Raw genomic sequence first — 22522 nt, 5'->3', positions numbered from 1 at the left:
ATTTACTACACAGTCATAGTTGTCAAAGCAGCCTACCTGGTTCAACTGGAGATATATAGATCAGTGGAACAAAAATTGAGAACCCAGAAGTAAACCCATCTACATACAATCAGATGATCTTTGGCCAAGGGTCAAAACAAATTAAATGGGAGAAAAGATTGTTTCTTCAACAAATGGTGTTGGGTTAATTGGAAATCCATTTGCTGAAGAATTAAACAAGATCCATATCTCATACTACATACAAAAACAAACTCAAGGTGGATCAAAGACCAAAATGTAAAACCTAGAATACAAAGATCAATGAAAAAATAGGAGCAAATTTAGGACTAGATACATGACATGAATACACTATCAAACACCACTAAATGCTCACAAATAGCACAAGACAAAATAGATGACTGAGACCTCCTAAAAATTAGACACTTATGTGCTTCAAAAAAATTGGCCAAAAGAGTAAAAGGGAGCCATCAGACAAGGAAAATATTTTTTGCAACAACATTTCAGACAATGGACTAATCTCTAAAATATCGAAAGCTACAGTACCTCTATAAGACAAAGACAAACAACCCAATTAAAAAACAGGTACAGGACTTGAACAGACACTTCATTAAGGAAGACATTTAGGCAGACAACAAACATAAGAAGGAATATTCACAATCAATAGCAATTGTTGTTTTTGTTGTTGGTAAGGGCCATCAAGTTGATTCTGACTCATAGTGACTCTATATAGGGTTTCTGAGGAGCAGCTGGTGAGCTTGAATTGCTGACCTTGAAGTTCAAACTGATCTTGCAGTCCCACATATTAACCCACAGTGCCATACCAGGACTCCCAAAGCAATTAGAGTTATGCAAATCAAAACAAAATTGAGATATCATCTCACACCAACTTTAATAACAAAGTTCAAAGCCACAGAAAACAACAAATACTGGTGAGGGTGTGGATAGACTGGGACCTTCATACATTGCTGGTAGGACTGTGAAATGGTTCAACTGATGTGGAACATGGTAAGTTGGAAATAGAAACATTGTGTTGTTGTTAGGTGTAATCGAGTCGGTACTGACTCATAGCCACCTTATGCACAACAGAACAAAACATTGTCCAGTCCTTGACCAACCGCACAACTGTTGCCACATTTGAGCCCATTGATGTTGCCACTTTGCCAATCCATCTTTTTCTCTAACCTTACCAAACATGATATCCTTCTCCAGTGACTGGTCCCTCCTAACAATATGTCTGAAGTATGAAAGATGATGTTTGGCAATCCTGGCCTCCAGGGAGCATTCTGGCTACACTTCTTCCAACACAGATCTGTTTTTTCAGCAGCCCCATAGCATTTTAAATATTCTCCTCCAGCACCACAACTCAAAAGCATCAATTCTTATACGGTCTTCCATATTTACTGTCCAGTTTTTGCATGCATATGAGTTTATTGAAAATACCATGGCTTGGGTCAGGTGCATCTTAGTCTTCAAGCTGACATCTTTGCTCTTCAACACTTTAAAAAGGTCTTGTACAGTAGATTTAAGTTGTCTCCTTTTTTTTTTTTTTTTTTTGCTATGCTGCAGTATACATCAGTGTACATCAGTATGCATATCTCTACTCATGTCCTGGTTCTTATTTCTTTGGGATAAATATATACTAAATGGAGAAACATCCTATGACTTAACAATTCCTCCTTTTGGTATATATCCACAAGAAATAAGAACCAGGACATGAGTTGTTGCTGTTGTTGTTGTTAGGTGCCATCGAGTTGATACCAACTCAGCAACCTTACGCACAGCAGAATGAAACACTGCCAGATCCTGGCCCAACCTCATAATTATTGCCATGCTTGAGCCCATTGATGCTGTCACTTTGCAAACCATCTTGCTGGGATCTTCCTCTTTTTCTCTGACCCTTCACCTTACCAAAATAATATCCTTTTCCAGTGATTAGTCCCTCCTGACAATATGTCTAAAGTATGGGAGAGGAAGTTTGGCCATCCTGGCCTCCAAGGAGCACTCTGGCTGCACTTCTTCCAACACAGATCTGTTGGTTCTTTTGGCAGCCCATGGCACTTTCAATATTCTCCTCCAACATCAAGGACTTCATTCTTCTTGGATCAACTATCAACACTCATGAAAGCAGCAGTCAAGACATCAAATGACGTATTGCATTAGGCAAATCTGCTGCACAAGACCTTTTTTAAGTGTTGAAGAGCAAAGATGTCAGCATGAAGACATCTTGAAGTGTGCCTAACCCAAGCCACGGCATTTTCAATAACATCATATGCATGCGAAAGCTGGACAGTGACTAATGAAGACCACAGAAGAATTGATGCTTTTGAGTTATGGTGCTGGAGGACATGAGTAGAGATATGCATACTGATGTACACTGATGTATACTGCAGCACTATTCACAATAACAAAGAGATGGAGACAGTCTAAATTCCTATTAATGGAAGAGTGGATAAACAAACTTTGGTACATACAATGGAATGCTATTCAATGGTGAGGAATAATATTGAATCTGTGAAGTACCTTATAATATGGATGGACCTGGAGGACATTAAGCAGAGTGAAATAAGTCAATCATAAAGCACAAATATTATATCAGACCACTACTGTAAAAACACTAGAAAAGATTTTCATACAAATATATATATTTTTTTCATATATATATATATATATGAAAAAGATTTTCATACTAATATATATATTTCATGGTTAGTAGGGGTGAGATGTAAGGTAGAGTATTTTACTAGCTAGAAAATAGACACATGTTAACTTGGGTAATGGGATGGCAATGTACAAGAAGAAGGAGTTTGGTAGAAGAATGATGAAGACAGGTGAAGACACAGGGAGGTATGCCATGGTTAAAGGGGATAGAGGTAAATAGTGATATAAACACATCCTTGGAGTGTTCAGTGTTCTGTATTTAGATACATGAACACTGACAGGCTAAATAGGTATAGAAGGAAAAATGGTGTGTGTGTGTGTATATATATATATATATATATATATATATATATACACTGGTGTGGTGCTGTGGGATAAAACACTGGGCTGCAAGGTCAGTTTGAACCACAAGGTCAGCAATTCAAAGTCATGAGCTGCTCCTTGGAAACCCTATATAGGGTTGCTATGAATCAGAAATGACTCGATGGCATTTAACAACAATATATATATATATATATCCCACAAATATGTATGAGTGTTTGAGAGAAAATATCTATACATGGGTAAGCACAAGGAGGAAGTGAGGGGATTTCAATCATTGAAATGAAACAAAGTGTATGATTTGTTGAATGTAGAACTGATGATCTTGTATGTAAACCTTCACTCAATTCATACTAAAATAGTTTTTTAAAAAAAATAAAGAAAAGGAAACATTGAAAAATAAAATAAAAATGTAAAAGGACAGGAAAGACAGAAAAGACCAAAATGGATGTCAGAAGAGTCGCTGAAACTTGTTTATGAGTATAGAGAAGTTAAAAGAAATGAAAAGTGAAAGTGCTAAATAGAAATTTTCAAAGGACAGCTCCAGAATACAAAGTCAAGAATTTCAATGAAATGTGCAAATATTTGGAGTTAGAAAGCCAGAAGGGAAGAACATATTCAGCATTTCTCAAACTGAAAGAACTGAAGAAAAATTAAAGCCTTGGATTGCAATAAAGAACGTTTCTGTGCACAGGACTGCTAACTACAAGTGTTCTGTACAAACCCACAAGCTGTTTCTTGGAAACACTATATACAAGAACACTATAAGTAGTAACCAACTCAGCAGCACTTAATACCAACAATAATGGGCAAAATATTGAATGACATAGAAAGCATCAAAAGAAGATAGAAGAAATACGGTCACTATACCAAAATGAATGGTCAATGTTTTAAGTCACTTCAAGAGGTAGCCTCACATCAAGAACAGATGGTACAGAAGGAATAATTGGTGCTAAACAAGGTTGTATGAATTGACTCCTGGTGTGGCTCTGCCAGGGACCCGCCTCGACATAGGTTTTTGGTTCACGAGGAGGGGATATCTGGCAGCTATAGGGATAGAAAAAGAGACACAGAGACACAACAAGAGAGACAAAGAGACACCCCAAAACCAGAGTGGATGCATTACTGGTGACCGGCAGATCCGTCGTGGTGAACATATTCGCCAAGAGGGCGGTAAGATCCCACATAGCAAACATCTTAGCTATGCAGGCAGTACGTTCCCTTTGCTAGCTGGTCAGCCACGCGTGCCTAGTCAGCCGTATAACACGCCCTCTACGCTGTGATGCACACCTGGGTCGGTCTGCGCCTCCGTTTTATTTAGGGGAGGTACTTTACACAAAGCTGGGTGGGACTAAGGCAAGGTACAGCTATCAATCTTTTTTCCAGACATTCAGGCAGCTTTACATAGTACTTCGCAGGTTCGAATCTCACGACTGCAACTTGGTTTCTCAAGCTTAATTAACATACGTTTTAGCACCTAGCCTCAAATGGCGGGAAGAAAAGGAGGATTGAAAGGATTCCCATTGTGTTGGCTGCCTGGGCCAGGTTTGCAGGAAGAAGTGAGGAGCCTAGGTGAATGGGCTGCATCTGGAAACACTTTAAGACGGCAGTCCTTTTGTCCTTAGAACAGAGACCGGGGAGCCACCCAATTCACTTTGAAGGAATTCTCTGAGGGAAGAACTTTGCCTGTTTGGAATTTTATAGTCTTGGCTTTTAGGAAAATATCACATTTATCTATGGTTATCAGGGCTTCATGTCTGCATTTAATAACAAACCTAACTGAACACTAAGATGAAAAACAATTTTCTATGACTGCCAGGTGGCTAGAGTCTGTTCCTCAGAGCCTGCGGCCTGTACGGTCTGTAACACTTGGGCCCACAGGGCCTCGAACTCCTGACTGGTCTGCAACATGGCTCTATAAGATAAACACTAGACTGTGAACCACAAGGTTGGAGGTTCAAACTCACCAGCTGTTCCTTGGAAACCCAATACAGGGTTGCTATGAATCAGAACTGACTTGAGGGCACTCAACAATGATAAGAACAATAAATTGACGGAATGTAAATTGAAGTGTTTCAATCTAGTGATGTAACTCTGTAGGCACTTACTCATTTATGCTAAGAAATATGGAAGACAGCTACCTGGTCAACCCATTGGAAACGATCCATATTTGTGTTAATTCCAAAGAGAGGTGACCCAACCAAAAGTACAAATCTTGAACAGTTTCATTAATATCACATGCAAGGAAAATTGTGCTGAAGATAATTGAAAAAATGATTTCAGCAGTACTTGGACAAGGAACTACCATCAATTTAAGCCAAACTCAGAAGAGGACATGAAGCAAGTGTTATCATTGTTGTGGTCAGATGGATCTTGACTGAAGGCAGAGAATAACAGAAAGAATATTTATTTCTCTTTCATTGACTATGCAAAGGTTTTTGACTGCACGGGTCATGACAAACCAGAGGTAATATTGCGAAAAATTGGTATTCCAGAACACTGAGTTGTTAGAACAGTACAAGGGAATACCGGATGTCTTAAAATCAGGAAAGGTGTGTGCTCCAGGATCATATCCTTTCGCCATATTTACTCAATCTGTGATGGTGTGCTGTGGAGTTGGTTCCAACTCATAGCGACCCTGTATAGAGTTTCCTAGGCTGTGACTCTTTACAAAAGCAGGAAACTTCATTTTACTCCTGTGAAGTGACTGCTTAATTCAAACTAATGGCCTTGCAGTTAGTGGACCGGCTTGCAATCCGTTATGCTACTAGGGCTATATATCATGTCTGAAATCTTAATTTTGTTATGTTAATATGCATGAAGATTTTTATATTGTTATACTGCCCACTTTTTATCTTCTACAATTTTTTTTTCTTAAATGTTTTATTGTGAATTATGTGATAGTTTATATGGGAGAACATTAGTTTTACATTTATTCTATCTTATATTGTCTCATTGCCATGGTTACAATACCCTCCATGCAATCCTTCCCCCGTACCCCCCAGGTCTTCAGCACACAGTCGCTCTCCCTCTCTGGATCTAAAGTCTCCAGCTGCTCCATCGCTCCGCATCATCATCTCTGGCTCCATTTCAGGCATCACTGCTTCTCTGGGTAGGGTCCCGCTCTCTGCTCTTCTCCCTTGATTGTCATAGGGACCTCCGCTCCTAGACTGAAAAGTTAATCACTCCCCTCCTTGTTATAAAACGTCTACCTTTACATTTCCAACCCTCACAATCAGTTCTGATGACAATTATTCACTATTGTATCACAAGAGACCCTTCTGCATTTCATTGCATCAGCCCCGCCTAGTCAGAGTGAATACTACTCACTGGAGATTCTACCTTCCTCCAGGCCCTCTGGATCTAGGTTCCCTCTTGAAAGCTTGTAAGCCAGTCACTTCTTGCCTTTGTAGCCCCCTGCCCCCCATTTTGGATAGCCAATGTTCAAGTTACCTATCCCTGTCTACTCTGTGTGTGGAGGGGGTGGGAATGATTCTTGCTGTAAGGACTTGTTCCCTCTTTTGAGCTACTGCTTCCATAGGTGTAGGTCAAGTTCATCAAATTGTATGAGAATACGTTTTTGTTTTTGTTTTTTACTTCTGGTTGAGTTCTGATCATCTAGTCACTGAAGCCAGAATAAGTGGGTATTATCTGCAAGTGTGGATGTTCTTATGCATATGCCCTCTCTTCTTATCAGCTGGACACTTCACTCTCCACTCTAGTCCTCTGTGGCTATGTCACTGACTCTGGGCCCAAGAGTCCCCAGGTCTTGCCACACTGCTGGCTAACCGGGTCTTCACCCAGGTTCACAGAAGTCTATTGAACGTTGTAGGGCTTAGCTCACCACTTCATTGCTGTTTTTCCCTCACTTCCCCTTATCTGTGTCAAGCGTGGTCACCAATCACAGCATGTATTCCCATTGAGTCTTAGTCTTGGGAGGGGTTTGCACTGAGGGGACCCTACCACTTGCCTTGATGTTTCCTGGGCAAGCATGTTGTTTGTTCTTGTATATCTTCTACAATTTTTAATTTTATATTAAAAATAAGTAAAACTCACTGAAATTTGAATATGAAGTTTATTCTGAGATGTTATTCTACATTCACCATAACTCAAGTGCATCAATTCTTCCAAGGTCTTCCTTATTTATTGACAAACTTTCACATGCATATGAGGCTACTGAAAATACCATGACTTGGATCAGGCTCATGGTAATCCTCAAATTGATATCTTTGCTCTTGAACACTTTAAAGAGGTAAGAGAATAGGGAAAATATAGAATACTTTAAAGAGGTCATAAAGAGAAGAGAGAAAAATAGAAGATCAACCACTGGGTAATATTAACAGGATTGATTGAACCCCATATGAGACCTTTTACTGAGGTCAACTGATAATAGTTTATTTGTAGTGTAGTTGCTATTAATTTGTGCTTCCAACCACATGCAACAATTTTGACCTTTTTTTAAAAGGTTTTATTGTAAATTATGTACATGGGAGAACATTAGCTTTACATCCTATGGTATATCATTTCATTGCCATGGTTACAATCCCCTCCATGCATCATCAACCAACCAAAGGGTGTTCCCTGCAAGCCTGCCCTCCCCCCCACACCCATCCCTCTCCAGTTCGGCAGCACACAGTCCTGCTCCCTCTCTGGGTCTACAATCTCCAGCAGCTCCATCTCTCCACGTCATCATCTCTGCCCCCATCTCTGGTGTCAACTGTTCTCTGGGTAGGGTCCCACACTCCGCTTTTCTCCCTTGATGGTCCCAGGGACTTCTGCTCCTGGACTGCAAAGTCAGTAACTCACCTCGTCTTGCTACAAAACATCTACCTTTACATTTCCAAACTTCCCAGTCACTCCTAAAAACAATTATTCACTATTGAACCACAAGAGACCTAGCCCCATCACTTTTCATCAGTCCCACCCAGATAGATTGGATACTACTCAGTGGAGATTCTACCTTCCTCTGCTTCCTCTGGATCTAGGCTCCCTCTTGAAAGCTTGTAAGCCAGTCACTTCTTGCCTTTGTAGCTCCTCCCCTCCCCCCATTTTGGGTAGCTAAAGTCCAAATTGCCCATCCCTGTCTTCTCTGTGTATGGGATGGGAATTATCCTCTCTGTAAAGATTTGTTCCCTCTTTTGAGGTCCTGCATCCATAGGTGTAGGTCAAGTTCATCAAATTGTTTCAGATTACTCTTTTTTCCCTTTTTTAGTTGAGCTCTGATCATCCAGTCACTGAATCCAGGTCAAGTGGGTATTATCTACAAGTGTGAGTGTTATTATGCATATGTCTTCTTATTAGCCGGCACACTATACTTTAGTCCTCTGTGGGTATGTCATTGACTCTGGTCCCAAGGGTACCCAGGTCTTGCCACACTGCTGGCCAACCAGGTCTCCACCAGGTTCACAGGAGTTTATTGAACATTGTATGGCTTAGATTGCAGTTTCATTGCTGTTTTTCCCTAGCTTCCCCTTATCAATGAAGAACGTGGTCACCTATCAGAGTGCATGTCTGTTACTGTATTCCCATTGAGACTTAGTCTTGGAAGGGGTTTGCCCTGAGGGGACACCATCACTTGCCTTGATGTCTCCTCAGTGAGCAACTTGCTAGTTCTTGTAGTAATCAGCTGGACAGCCATTATTGTTTTGTATTTTTCCTGTCAGTCTTTCTTTCAAGAAGTATCTTCTTTTCTTCCAGCAACTCCAGGCTGGTCTGCTTGTCCTTTCAAGTGGACATTTCCCACCTCAGAAGATTCTGGATGCTATTCAGAATTCCACCTATGGTCTTATGTAATGCAGAGGCTCCACAGGAAGCCTCCTTCACTGGACACTTTGTAGCCCCATTTTGGGTATTTCAATCAGTTATAGATAGAAGATGGACTTACAAGCTTTCCATGGTGATATTTCTGGCTATTCCTTTCTCTCCCACTCAAGTGTCTACATTATAATGGTATGCAAGGGAATTCAAAAGACAGCCAAGCATCTTAATATTATTTCCGCCCTTTTGCCCATTCCAACCATGTCTTAATCCCTGTATCCCACAGCCCTTTTGTTTCAAGGTTGTGCATACATCATTATTTACCTCTGTCCCACTAAGCCCACGCAAACATGCCAAATTGTTTTCTCATCTGCCTTGTTGTTCCATTCCCCTCTCCCTTCTTGTGTATTGCCCCCTCCCTAGCACCCAAACTATCCTGTGTCTATTACCTACCCTGTGCTCTACCTTCCCCTACGCCCAACATCACACCCTCCACATCCCAGTAACCAACAAAGACTTCCTTCCTCCCATTTAGTATGGGTTCTTTTTCTTAGTCTTTTACAGTAGTGATCCTGTGCAGTATTTCTCTTTTTGTGACTGACTAATTTCACTCAGCATAATGTCCTCAAGGTTCATCCATGTTATGTGGTGGCTTGCAGCTTCCTTGTTATTCTTCAAGGTAGCATAATAGTCCATGGTGTGTATGCACCACATTTTGTTTATCCATTCTTCAGTTGATGGACACATAGGCTGTCTCCATCTTTTTGCTATTGTAAACAGTGCTGCTATGAACATTGGTGTGCATGTATCTACTCGTGTTATGGCTGGTATTTCTTGTGGGTAAATACCAAGTAGAGGAATTGCTGGATCATAAGGTATTTCTATTTCCAACCTTTTAAGGGAGTACCATATTGTTTCCAGAGAGGCTGGACCATTATGCTATCCCATTATGCAATGCAGGAGCATCCCAGGCACTTCACATCCTCACCAGCATTTATTGTCCTCTACCTTCTTGATTTTTGCTGTAATTGCTGGTGTGAGATGATATCTCATTGTTGGTTTGATATGCGTCTTTCTAATGGCTAGTGATCGTAAACATTTCTTCATATGCTTGTTGGCTGCCCAGATCTCCTCTTTGGTGAAGTGTCTGTTCATGTCCTGTGCCCATTTTTATATTGGGTTATTTGTGTTTTTCTTCTAAATGTATTGTAGTTTCCTATATATTATACAAATGAGTCCCTTATCTGATGTGTCATTGCAAAATATTTTTTTCCCATTCTGTGGTCTCCCTTTTTACTCTTCTGGTGAAGTCTTTTGATGCACATACATTTTCAATTTTGAGTATGTTCCAATCATCTATTTTGTCTACTTTTGTTTGTGTAGTCTGTGTATTCCCTCAATAAGTGCCCACACATTTGTCGGTATTTTTTCATTGATGGCCTTCATAATTTTGGGATTCACATTTAGGTCTTTAATATATACTGAGTTGGTTTTCATATAAGGAATGAGGTAAAGGTCTTCTTTCAATCTTGTATATCACTTTCCAATTCTGCCAGTACCATCTGTTGAAGAGACTATCCCCTCCCCATGTGATATATTTAGGTACTTTGTCAAAAATCAGTTGGCTGTATGTAGATAGGTTAATTTCTGGATTCTCAATTCTGTTCCATTGATCAATGTATCTTTCATTGTACCAGTGCCAAGCTATTATGACCATTGTAGTCGTGTAATAAATTTTGTTTTCAGGGAGTGAGAGGTTTCCAACCTTATTCTTCTTCTTAAGCAGTGCTTTGCTTATCCAGTCTCTTTTTTTTTTCATATAAAATTTGTAATTGTTTTTTTCCATCTCTTTAGAGAATGCCGTTGGAATTTGGATTGTTGTTGTTGTTAGGTGCCATCAAGTTGGTACCAACTCATAGCGACATTATGCACAGCAGAATGAAACACTGCCCGATCCTGGGCCAACCTCACTATTGTTGCCACATTTGAGCCCATTCATGCTACCACTTTGTCAGTCCATTTCGCTGGGGGTCTTCCTCTTTTTCTGTGCCCTTCACCTTACCAAACATGATATCCTTCTCCAGTGACTGGTCCCTCCTGACAATATGTCTGAAGTATGAGAAACAAAGTTTTGCCATCCTGGCCTCTAAGGAGCACTCTGGCTGCATTTCTTCCAACACAGATCTGTTGGTTCTTTTGGCAGGCCATGGCACTTTCAATATTCTCCTTCAATACCATAACTAAAAAGCATCAATTCTTCTACAGTCTTTCTTATTCACTGTCCAGCTTTCACATGCATATGAGGTAATTAAAAATACCATGGCTTGGGTCAGGCACACCTTAGTCTTCAAGCTGACATCTTTGCTCTTCAACACTTTAAAAAGTTCGTGTGCAGCCGATTTGCCTAATGCAATACGTCGTTTGAGTTCCTGACTGCTGCTTCCATGAATGTTGATAGTTGATCCAAGAAGAATGAAGTCTTTGACAACTTTAATTTTTCCTCCATTGATAAGAATGTTGTTTATTGGTCCAGTGGTGAGGATTTTTGTTTTCTTTACATTGAGATGTAATCCATACTGAAGGTCATGCTCTTTAGTCTTCATCAGTAAATATTTTAAGTCTTCTTCACTTTCAGCAAGCAAGGTTGTCTCATCTGCATATCACAGGTTGTTAATGACTCTTGCTCCAATCCTGATGCAATGTTTTTCTTCATATAACTTAGCTTCTTGAATGATTTGGTCATCATACAGGTTGACTAAATATGGTGAAAGAATACAACCCTGTCACACACCTTTCTTAATTTTAAACAATTCAGTGTTCCCATGTTCTGTTCAAATATTTGCCTCTTGGTCCATGTATAGATTCCTCATGAGCACAATTAAGTATTCCAGAATATTCATACTTCGCAATGTTGTCCATAGCTTGTCATGATCCACAAAATTGAAAGCCTTTGTATAGTCAATAAAGCACAGGGAAACCTCTTTCTGTTATCCTCTGCTTTCAGTCCAGATTCATCAGACATCATCAATGATATCCCTCGATCCAGGGCCTCTTTTGAATCGGGCTTGAACCTCTGGAAGTTCTCTGTCGATGTGTGCTTGTAGCTTTTCTGTATTAATTTTATTAAAACTTTACTTGCATGGACACCTGGATTGGGATTGCATTATATGTGTAAATTATTTTGGGCAGTATTGACATTTTCACAGTATTAAGTCTTCCTATCCAGAAGCATGGTACATTCTTCCATTTTTGTAAGTCTCTTTTGGTTTCTTGTAGTAGTGTTTTGTAGTTTTCTTTGTATAGGTCCTTTGTTTCTCAAGTTACATTTATTCATGGATATTGTATCCTTATGGCGGCTATTGTAAATGGTATTGCTTTCCTAATGTCCTTTTCAGTGCTGTCGTTTTTTTGTGTTTAGAGGAATACAACTGATTTATGTATGTTGACCTTATATCCTGCCACTTTGCAGAATCATCCAATGAGTTCTAGTAGCTTTTTTACTGTGTTTTCTATGTATAGGATCATATAGTCTGCAGATAGAGATAGTTTTACTTCCTCTATGCAAATTTGGATGCCTTTAATTCCCCTGTTTTGCCACACAGCTCTTGCTAAGACTTCCAGCACAATATTGAATAGGAGAGGTGACAAAGGGCATCCTTGTCTGGTTCCTGTTCAGAAAGGGATGACTTTCAGGTTCTCTCCATTGAGAGTAATGTAGGCTGTTGGTTTTGTATATATGCTCTTAATTGTGTTGAGGCATTTCCCTTCAATTCCTACTTTGTTGAGTGTTTTTATCCGGAAGGGATATTGGATTTCTTTAAATGCCTTTTCTGCATCAATAGATATGATCATGTGGTTCTTTTCATTTGTCTTATTTATATAGGGGATTATGTTGATTGTTATTCTAATGTTGAACCATCCTTGCATTCCTGATATGAATCCCTCTTGATCATGATGTATTATATTTTTGATGTGCTGCTGGATTCTGTTGGTTAGGATTTTGTTGAGAATTTTTGCATCTCTGTTCATGAGGGATATTGGTCTATACTTTTCTTTCTTAGTGACCTCCTTCCCGGGTTTTGGTATGAGGGTTATGCTTGGTTCATAAAGTGGTTTAAGAAGTTTTCCACCCTCCTTTATATTCTGGATTAATTTGAGTAGAATTGGTGACAGCTCTTCCCTTAATGTTTGGTAGAATTCACAAATGAAGCCATCTGGGCATGGACTTCTTTTGGTTGGGAGTTTTTAATGAGCTGATCAATTTCTTCTTTTTTATGGGTTTGTTCAGATTTTCTACTTCACTCTGTATAAGTTTATGTAGGTCATGTTTTTCTAGAAATGTATCCATCTCTTCTAAGTTTTCAAATTTGTTGGAGTACAGCTTTTCATAGTATTCTGTTAGTATCCTTTTGGTTTCCTTTGGTTCTGTTGTGACAGAGCCCATGCATGTTATTTGTGTCTTCGCCCTCTTTTCTTTTGTTAGCTTTGCAAATAGTCTTTCAATTTTGTTAATCCTTTCTAAAAACCAGCTTCTTGTCCTTTTGATTCTTTCTATAGTTTTCTGTTTTTTATCTCATTTATTTCTGCTCTGAATTTATTATTTCTCTTCTTTTGGTGCCTGTAGATTTCCTCTGTTTCTAATTTTTGCAGATCCTGTGTTAATGTGTTAATTTTGGTTCTTTCTTCTTTTTGAATGCGTGCATTTATTGCAATAAATTGTTCTCCCAGCACCACTTTTGCTGTGTTCCAAAGATTTTGGTATATTGTGTTTTGCTCTCATTTGTTTCTAGGAATTTCGTGAATTCATGTTTAATTTCTTTTACTACTCGCTCACTTTTCAGCAGGGTGTTATTCAGTTTCCATGTATTTGACTTTATTTCCTTGGTCTTTCTATTGTTGTTTTCTAATTTGATAGCATTGTACTCTGATTATTCTTTGTAGTATTTTTATATATGAAATTTTATGGAGGTTTGTTTTGTGGCCAAGACATGGTCTAAAATTGAGAATGTTCCATATGCCCTGGAAAATAATGTGTATTTTGCTGTTGTTGGGTTGAATGCTCTGTACACATCCATGAGATCCAATTGGCTGATTGTGTTGTTTAGTTCCTCTGTGTCTTTGTCAAGTTTCTTTCTAGTTGTTCTATCCTTTTTTGATAATGGTTTATTAAAATAACCCATGGTAATTGTAAATTCATCTATTTCTTTCTTCAATCTATTAGAATTTGATTTATATATTTTGGATCTCTCTCATTGGAAGCATATATATTTATAATGATTATGTCATCTTCAATTGTCCCTTTAATCATGACATAATGTCCATCTTTATCTATTATACTGGTTTTTGCCTTAAATTTTATTTTATCAGAGATTAGTACTACCACTCCTGTTCGGTTTTTATTACAATTAGCTTGGTATATATATTTTTCCATCCTTTGACTTTTAATCTGCTTTTATCTCTGTGTAATATGTGTCTCTTGCAGATAGCACATTGAAGCACCTTATTTTCTCATCCATTCTGCCACCCTCCATCTCTTAGCTGGTGCCTTTAATCCATTTACATTCAGTGTAATTTTTGATAGCTATGGATTAATTGCTACCATTATGTTTGTTTTTTTGTGGTGTTGCTGCTTTCTTTGTTCTGTGTGTCTTCCTTTGCTGAGATCATGCTTTTGGTGTTCTTTCTTGTAAGTTTCCTCATAGATTTAATTTTCCATATTCTTCTTGCATTTTTATTTTCTTGGTATGTTGTGGTATTAATTTTCTTTGAGATTATATTCCATTAACTTTTCCCTCCATTTTGTGCATTCTGTTTTATCCTGTAATCTACCTAACCTTCTCACTACCTGGATCTCTGTTCCTATGTGTTTACCTTGTTTCACATTGCAATTGTTTTTATCATAGACTGACCTCCCAGATTCTCTGAATTTGTTCTTATAGTTTTGTTCTGTTTTCAACTCTTCCTTCTGTCGATTTAGTTTAGGAGGTTCTACCATGTATGTCATTCTTTGGTTATTTTCTGTTCTTGTTGTTTCTCGGTCCACGGAAGTCCCTTTACAATGTTTTGTAGCGCAGAATTGGCTTTGGCAAAATCTCTTAGCTTCTGTTTATCCTGGAATGTTTTGATTACACCATCGTATTTGATTGATAGCTTTGCTGGATAAAGGATTCTTGGTTGGAAGTTTTTTTCTTTCAGGTTTTTATATATGTCTCCCCATTGCCTTCTTTCTTGCATGGTTTCTGCTGAGAGATCTGAGCTTAATCTGACTTGGTTGCCTTTGTATGTAACACTTCTGTTTTCCCTAGCTGCTTTCAGGATTGTCTCCTTATCTGTGATTTTGGAGAGGTTGATTATGATATGTCTCAGTGATTTTCTTTTGGGGTCTGTCCTTCCTGAGATTCATTGAGCTTCTTGAATGTTTATCCTTTCACTTTTCATAATGTTATGGAGATTTTCTTCTGGTGGTTCTTTAACTATTTCCTCTGCAGACTTGTGTGATTATTCCTGTTATGGAATGCTGATAATTCTTAAGTGCTCCTTTCCATGTTGTCCAACATGCATCTTAGAACTGCTTCAGATTTTGTTTTCCTTTTTTCTGTTTGCTCTTTTATCTTTGGGGTATTGAGAGATTTGTCTTCCAGTCACTTATTCTGCCTTCCATCTCTTCTGTTCTACTCTTTTGCCCTTTCAGTGTATTGTCTATTTCTGATATTCTATTATTGATCGTTTGGCCCTATTTCTGTAGGTTTTGAATTGTTTCCAATGCTGTATCTATCTTATTTGATTGTTCTTGTAGCACTTTCCTGACTTCTTCCTTATTTTTCTCAACTCCATTGTGTGTTTTGAAACATTTTATAATCATTTTTCTGAATTCCTTCTCAAGCATTTCCAAGGCCTTCCCTCTTTCCAGAATGTAGTCCAGATCTACCTATAGGTCATTTGTTTCAAAAATTTTATCTTTTTTCTGGATATGTACTGATATGGTCATCTGCTTTTGTTTCTTGGACATGTTTAGTGCTTATCTGTAGCCTTAATACTTAATTGATTGTGCATTTTGGCATTTTTTATGCTTTCTGTTTACCTCTAGGTAGGTGTGTGCTTGATTTCAATCTTTTTATTGCTTAACAAAGAATAATTTTCACAGGTGTTTTCTGCCTCCCTGGTGTATGGCAATTGGTATTGGTTCTTGCCTGAATTTTGGTGTTTTACAGAGTGTGAGTGTAGCTTGACTATATGGCAGCAGTTTCTGTCTCTTCTTGATTAATATAGGTAGAAAAAGAGTCCCCCAAAGGTAAAAGGGGGATTGAGAATATCTATGTGCATGTGTGGCAGAAGAATCCACCAGTGGTTGGGGCTCGGAGGTGTCCACTCTCTCAGGCACCCTGTCTAGTCACCAGAATGGAGGTGCACAAACTGTGGGTGGCCAATGAACAGATACCAAAAAAGAAAAGAAAAGAATATCGGAACAAAGCAAAACCAACCAAGTGTGCTGTCCACCTTTGCACCAAAGTTCCTTTGATGTTATTTTATGGTGGGTCTGTTCCCCCTCTTGATCTTGTCATTTGGTCTCACCCAACTTGTTGGTTCTGGGCCACTGAGACCCACAAATTCAAATGTTGGCAATTTGTTACTTCTGCTACCAGTTCCACTAGCTATAGGCCTTCAAACTTTTAAAATATTCCTATCTATGTCATTCAGAGTTTTGGAACTTTACCCTCAACCCACTTTTCTGGTATTCTGTGGTATTGCTGAAGGCGAACTTCACTGCACCTGTACCCTATCTGCCATTAAGTCCTGCCTCCCCACCATTTGGCCTTTTGAGATTTAAATTAGTCGATGATGATTTGACAACTCTTTTTCTAGCAAGTTAAGAGGAATTTACTTTATTGGCGAGCAAGTTCTGGCAGTTCTTTGTAGTTATTCTTTTTGAAACTAGAGGGAGTCCTGCTGTGGTGCAGTGGGTTAATGGGCTGGACTGCAAAATCGGTTTGAACCACAAGGTTGGTGGTTGAGCCTCACCAACTGCTTTTTGGAAACCCTATATAGTGTTGCTATGGGTCAGAACCTACTCAACCGCACTCAACAACAACAACAGGGAACCTCAAGGTTAGCAATTCAAACTTACTGTGTGAGATAGCCAGTAAACTGTATAGAAGGTACCTGAGTTAGAATTGACTCCATGGCCCTTCACAGCAAGAAAACAACAAAAGGAAGTCCTTGTGGTTTTGTCAGCAGTTCACACCCACCACCTACTCTAGAGGAGATAGATGAGACCTTCAGCTATCCTTGTGTGACACTGTAAGATAAACACTGGACTGAAAACTACTTGGACTGTGGTTCAAACCTACCAATTAGTCCTTGGAACCCTAACCAGGGTCGCTGTGATTCTGAGCTGACTTTACGACACTTAGCAACAACACCAAAGAGTTTCAACCTAGAAAATACTATACAAGATTTGGGTTTTGGGTGGATAACACATAAGTAAACAGCCCTGGTAGTGTAGTGGATTATGAGCTGGACTGCTATTGACAAGGTCAGTTGTTTGAATCTACCAGTTGCTTTTTGGGAGAAAGATGAGACTTTCTGTTACTGTAAAGCTTTATAGCCTGCTATACTCTGTACAGGTTCCCTGTGCATCAGAGTCATCTCAGTAGCACACCAACAACAACAACAACATATAAGTGGGATTACTTGATTGGTTAAAGGTATATAATTGCAAGTGTTTGTGCTTTTCAGTTAATTACAGGATCATCAGAAGACAATGGCAGAACAGATTTTACTGAAAACCTGTTTTTAAAACTACTTTCTCAAGCATGTCTTTCCCTAGGGGCCACTACCAAAAAAGATTTTAAACAATGTTGTGAATTAAACCCTTTAGATATTGAATCCTGCAGCTGCCAGACAACAGGGAAATAAATCATTATTTTTCTTTAAGGTATATGATTAGGTCAGCACAAAGGTTTCTAATCAAGATTTGAAAAGGTAGCTTTAAGATTCAACATGGATTCTAAACTCACTCTAGACAGGTTGCTCTATTTAATACACACCTTGTTGTTGTTGTTATGTGCTGTGGAGTTGGTTCCGACTCATAGTGACCCTGTACAGGGTTTCCAAGGTAATTCTTTATGGGAGCAGAAAGCCACATCTTTCTCCTGTGGAACAGCTGGTAGTTTCAAACTGCTGACCTTGTGGTTCACAGGCCAATTCGTAACCACTATGCTACCAGAGTTCCTTAATACACACCTACTGCCACTTTTTTCAGGCTTTCAGACAGTTATTCTTTGGATTTATTCACAGCACTCCGTTGTTGTTGTTGTTGTTGTTAGATGCCATCAAGTCGGTACCGACTCATAGAGACCCTATGTGCAACAGAATGAAGCACTCTGTAGCAATTGCCTATTGGCTAGCAAAACTTCCAGTTTGTACAAAAGAGTAAGAAAAACAATTCTTGACTAAAATAGCAATGAATTTTTTTTTTTTCCAGAATGGTAATATATCATTATAACTATAAGTAAATGTCTTTTCCTTCTCAGAGACGAGCTGCTGATAATTTGAGAAGACATCATCAATATCAAGTAAGTTATCTTTACATTATAATTTGAAATTTGGTTATTTATCATGTCTTCCTAGTGTTGCTGAATAGAAGTAGTACCAATGGGTGACTGTAAGGGATAGAAATATATTTTCTCACAGTTCAAGAGGCTACACATCTAAACTCACATGACCCACTTGAAGGGAAGGTCCTTATCTCTTTCAACTTCTTTAGTCCAATGTTTCTTAATTTTTGGGGTCATCCAAATGTAACTTCAATCTTTCCATCCCGTTTTGTGCTGGCTTGTCTCTTTGTCTGAACTCTTTGCTTTTAAATTGATTCTGACTTACATTTACAACTGATTGAGTGGAACTGTTCCATAGGTTTTCCTAGGCTGGAGTCTTCTTTTAGTTTGCTTTTTATTTGTTTTGTTTTTTGTTTTGTTTTTACTTTTATTGTAGTTTGGGTAAAAGCTTATAGAACAAATTTGTTTTCATTCAACAACCTATATATAGTTTATTTTATAACATTAATTTGATTCCTTCAAAGTAATAGCATTCTTTTTCCCCTTAATATATATATATATGTTGTTGTTAAATGCTGTCATGTCAGTTCCAACTCACAGCAATGCGGTGCTGTATAGAGTTTCCAAGGAGCAGCTGATGGGTTTTAACTGACAACCTTGAGGTTCACAGTCCAGTGCTGTTCCTACAGTGCTACAACAGTAGTCTACTCACTAGCCGCTCCTCGGAAACCCTATACAGTGTCTCCATGAGTCAAAGCTGACTCTACAGTACTTAACAATAACAAATATAGATACATATTTAACAAAACAAAAACATAAATATTTACATGTCCAAGGGCATGGTCTGTATGCCAGCCTTCTGTCAATAGGTTCACAGCCTTACTCAGTTCATGGGCCTAGAGCCTGCAATAGCTCTCTCTCTCCATGCCTCGGCCACTGTTTCTTCTGTCACCACTTTTCTAGGTAGGGATCTCATGCTCAACTCATGCTCTTGCTATTTGATGTTCCTGGGATTGTCTGTTCCTGAAATGAAAGGTTAACTACTTCCCCCATTTTAGTTTCACATCCTCTACAATTATAATTTTGACAATCACAATCCTCCTCAACTGAATCATAAAATCCTATCAGTATCATCTACCACCCACTAGAAAAGAGGGAAACTATTCAGTAGGGATTCTACTTTACTGCCTTCATTCTGAAACAAAGTAACACATGAAAACTTGTAAACTGGCCAATTCATGCCTTTATAGCCTCCCAGTTTTGATAGCCAGTGTCTAAATTTCCCATCCCTATCAACATTGTACACTGAGGAGAGAAGCATGTTCATTGATCTGAAGAATCTTCCATTCTATCTGGAATTTTGAGTAACTGCATCCATGAGCAAAACACAAGTTCATCAAATTGTATCAATTTGTACTTGCTTATAGTATCAAACATCTTTATCTGGTTGGGTTCTGGTCAGCTCAGCCTTAGTCATCCAAATGGACATCAGCTGCAAGTTTGGGAATTCATACACACCTCTCTGTACTTCAGACCAGGAGGCTCTTTCAGTCTCAGTCCTAGCCCCCAGTGGCCAAGTCAGTACCAATAGGTTCAAGAGCTCACACAACTCCCTAAACTTCAGACCAGCCAGCACTTCCTTTTCACTATCAAGACCAATGAGTGCCAACAGAACAGGTCCAAAATCAGCCTGTGTCTTCATTGCTGCATTTCCCCCAATTCCACTCACAAGTAGACCCATGTAGTCATGAATTAGTATACAAGACTACTTATAGTTTCCCTTTAACTTTCCATACTAGGAGGTTTTCTCTGATGGGGTGAATTTTCATGCCTTGATGCCTCCATATGGAATAGTTTGCTTGAAATGAAAAAGTCCCTTTGCTTTTTTTTTTTTCTGCACATCTTTCTTTTAATAAAATCTTCTGCTTTCCTTGCAGTTCTGAGTTGGTCTGCATATCCTTTCACATGCAAATTTCCCAACTCAGAAGGTTTTTCGGTGGGACTCAAACTTCCTCACTAAGGCCCCATACTGTACAAAGGCTTAACAAAAAGCCAATTTCTTTGGACAAATTTTAACTCCCCTTTTAGAAAATCCAATATATTATAGGCTACAGGCAGGGTACAGGCTTTTTATACTCATAATTCCCAATATTCATTTCTATCACATAGGTAAGTCTATTTTATAATAGTAGGCAGGGGAAATTAATATCCATACATCAGTCAAACACATAAACCTTTTTGTTCCTTCCCATGCCCCTTCAATCTATGTCTCAATCCATTTATCTACTCACAGAGCACTGTTGTTCCAAGGTTGTGTATATATCACTATTAACCTCTATCCTTTCTCGTCCATGCATACCTCCCAATGCCTTTACCTACCCTTTCCCTTCTTGTGCATCCTCCTTGTTGTAAATTTCCCTCCCTGTTGCTCTAGCTAACGTGTGTACCCTTTAGCCAGTAAATTACTCTTCCCTAGCCCCCTCACCCATAGTAACCATCACAAGATGTTTCTTTTAGTATAAAAACCTTTTCTTAATCTTTTATAATAATGGTCTCATACAATATTTGTCCTTTTGTGATTTCCCAATTTCATTCAGCACAATGTCCTCTAGGTTCATCCATGTTATGAGGTGTTTTGAAGATTCATCATTATTCATCAAGGTTGCATTGCATTCTATTATATGCATGTACCAAAGCTTGTTTATCCATTCTTCTATTGATGGGTACATAAACAGTCTCCATCTTTTTGTTATTGTAAATACTGCTCAGATGTATATTGATGGGCATATTTCCACTCTTGTCCTGGCCAATATTTCTTGTGGGTATATACCATGTTGAGGGATAGCTGGGGCATAAGATACTTGTATTTCCAACGTTCTGATCAAGTGCTGTACTGTTTTCCACAGTGCTTGAACAAGTTTACAATCCCACCATCAGATTAGGAGGGTCCTAGTCTCTCCAGACTCTTGCCAGCATTTGTTATTTTCTGTTTTCTTGAAATTCACTCTTAATGTGGGTGTGCGATGATGTCTCATTGCTGTTTTGATTTGTATCTCTTTAATGGCTAATGATTGTGAACATTTCTTCATATGTTTGTTGACTGTCTGAATGTCTTCCTTGATGAAGTGTCTGTTCATATCCTATGCCAATTTTTAAAATGGCTTTTTACTTGTAGAGGTGTTGTAGTTGTCTGTAAATTTTATGTATATCCATTGTTGGCTATATCATTACAAAAAATTACCCTTTTTATTCTTTTGGCAAAATTATTTTTGCACTTAAGTTTCTAATTTTTAGGAGGTCCCAGTCATCTATTGTAACTTCTACTCTTTGTGAGTTTTCTGTAATGCTTGATAGTATATGTATGCCATGTATTAGTACCCCTAACTTTGTCCTTATTTTTTTCTTGATCTTTATATTTCTGGGTTTTACATTTATGTCTTTAATCAATGTTGAGTTCTTTTTTGTATATGGTGCGAGTTATGGGTCTTATTTCATTCTTCAGCAAAAAAAAAAAAAAAAAAAAAAAAAACCTTACAGTTTTGCTAGCACCATTAGTTGAAGAGACTATCTCTTCCCAATTTAATGTGTCTTGGCATTTTGTCAAAGATCAGTTCACTACATGTGGTTCAATGTACTTTTGGTTATGCAATTCTGTTCCATTGGTATATGTGTCTTTTGTAGTAACAGTCCCAAGCTGTTTTGTCCCATGTGTCTGTATAGTAAATTTTGAGATCAGGGAGTGAGAGGCCTCCAGCTTTGTTCTTCACCTTAAGCAGTGCTTTCTCTATCTAAGGTCTCTCTCCTCTCCATGTAATGTTTGTGATCATTTTTCCCATCTCTTTAAAGAATGATGTTGGAATATGGATATGAATTGTGTTTGGGTATTAATGACATTTTTATAATGGTAAGTCTTCCTATATGTGAACATGGTATATTCTTACATTTTTGTAAGTCATTTTTATAGTAGTGCTTTGTAGGTTTTTGTATAAGTCTTTTGTTTTTCTGGTCAGATTTATTCCTAATTATTTCATTATTTGGGTGACTATTTTATATAGTATTGTTTTCTTGATTTCCTTTTCAGAGCTGTCTTTATTAGTATGTTGTTGTTGTTGTTAAGTTCCGTCGAATCGGTTCCGACCCATAGCGACCCTGTACAGGGTTTCCAAGGGTGTAAATCTTTACGGGAGTAGAAAGCCTCATCTTTCTCCCGCGGATCGGCTGGTAGTTTC

The 22522-nt window shown here is 38.5% G+C and overlaps 1 protein-coding gene across 8 annotated transcripts in view; it reads left to right on the top strand.

The window, feature by feature from the left end:
• The window catches only part of TRPC4 (transient receptor potential cation channel, subfamily C, member 4), a 448068-nt gene that overhangs the window by 409560 nt on the left and 15986 nt on the right, over positions 1-22522 (top strand). For all 8 annotated transcript variants that reach the window (XM_006837666.1, XM_006837664.1, XM_006837663.1 and 5 more), the window contains one exon: positions 18270-18311. In XM_006837666.1, coding sequence (XP_006837729.1) covers positions 18270-18311 — 42 coding nt within the window. The remainder of the gene's footprint in view (positions 1-18269; positions 18312-22522) is intronic.

Source organism: Chrysochloris asiatica, unplaced genomic scaffold, assembly GCF_000296735.1.
Source record: "Chrysochloris asiatica unplaced genomic scaffold, ChrAsi1.0 scaffold00022, whole genome shotgun sequence".
NCBI lineage: Eukaryota > Metazoa > Chordata > Mammalia > Afrosoricida > Chrysochloridae > Chrysochloris > Chrysochloris asiatica.
Note: the sequence above shows the minus strand (reverse complement) of the source record. Positions and strands in the feature narration are given on the sequence as shown.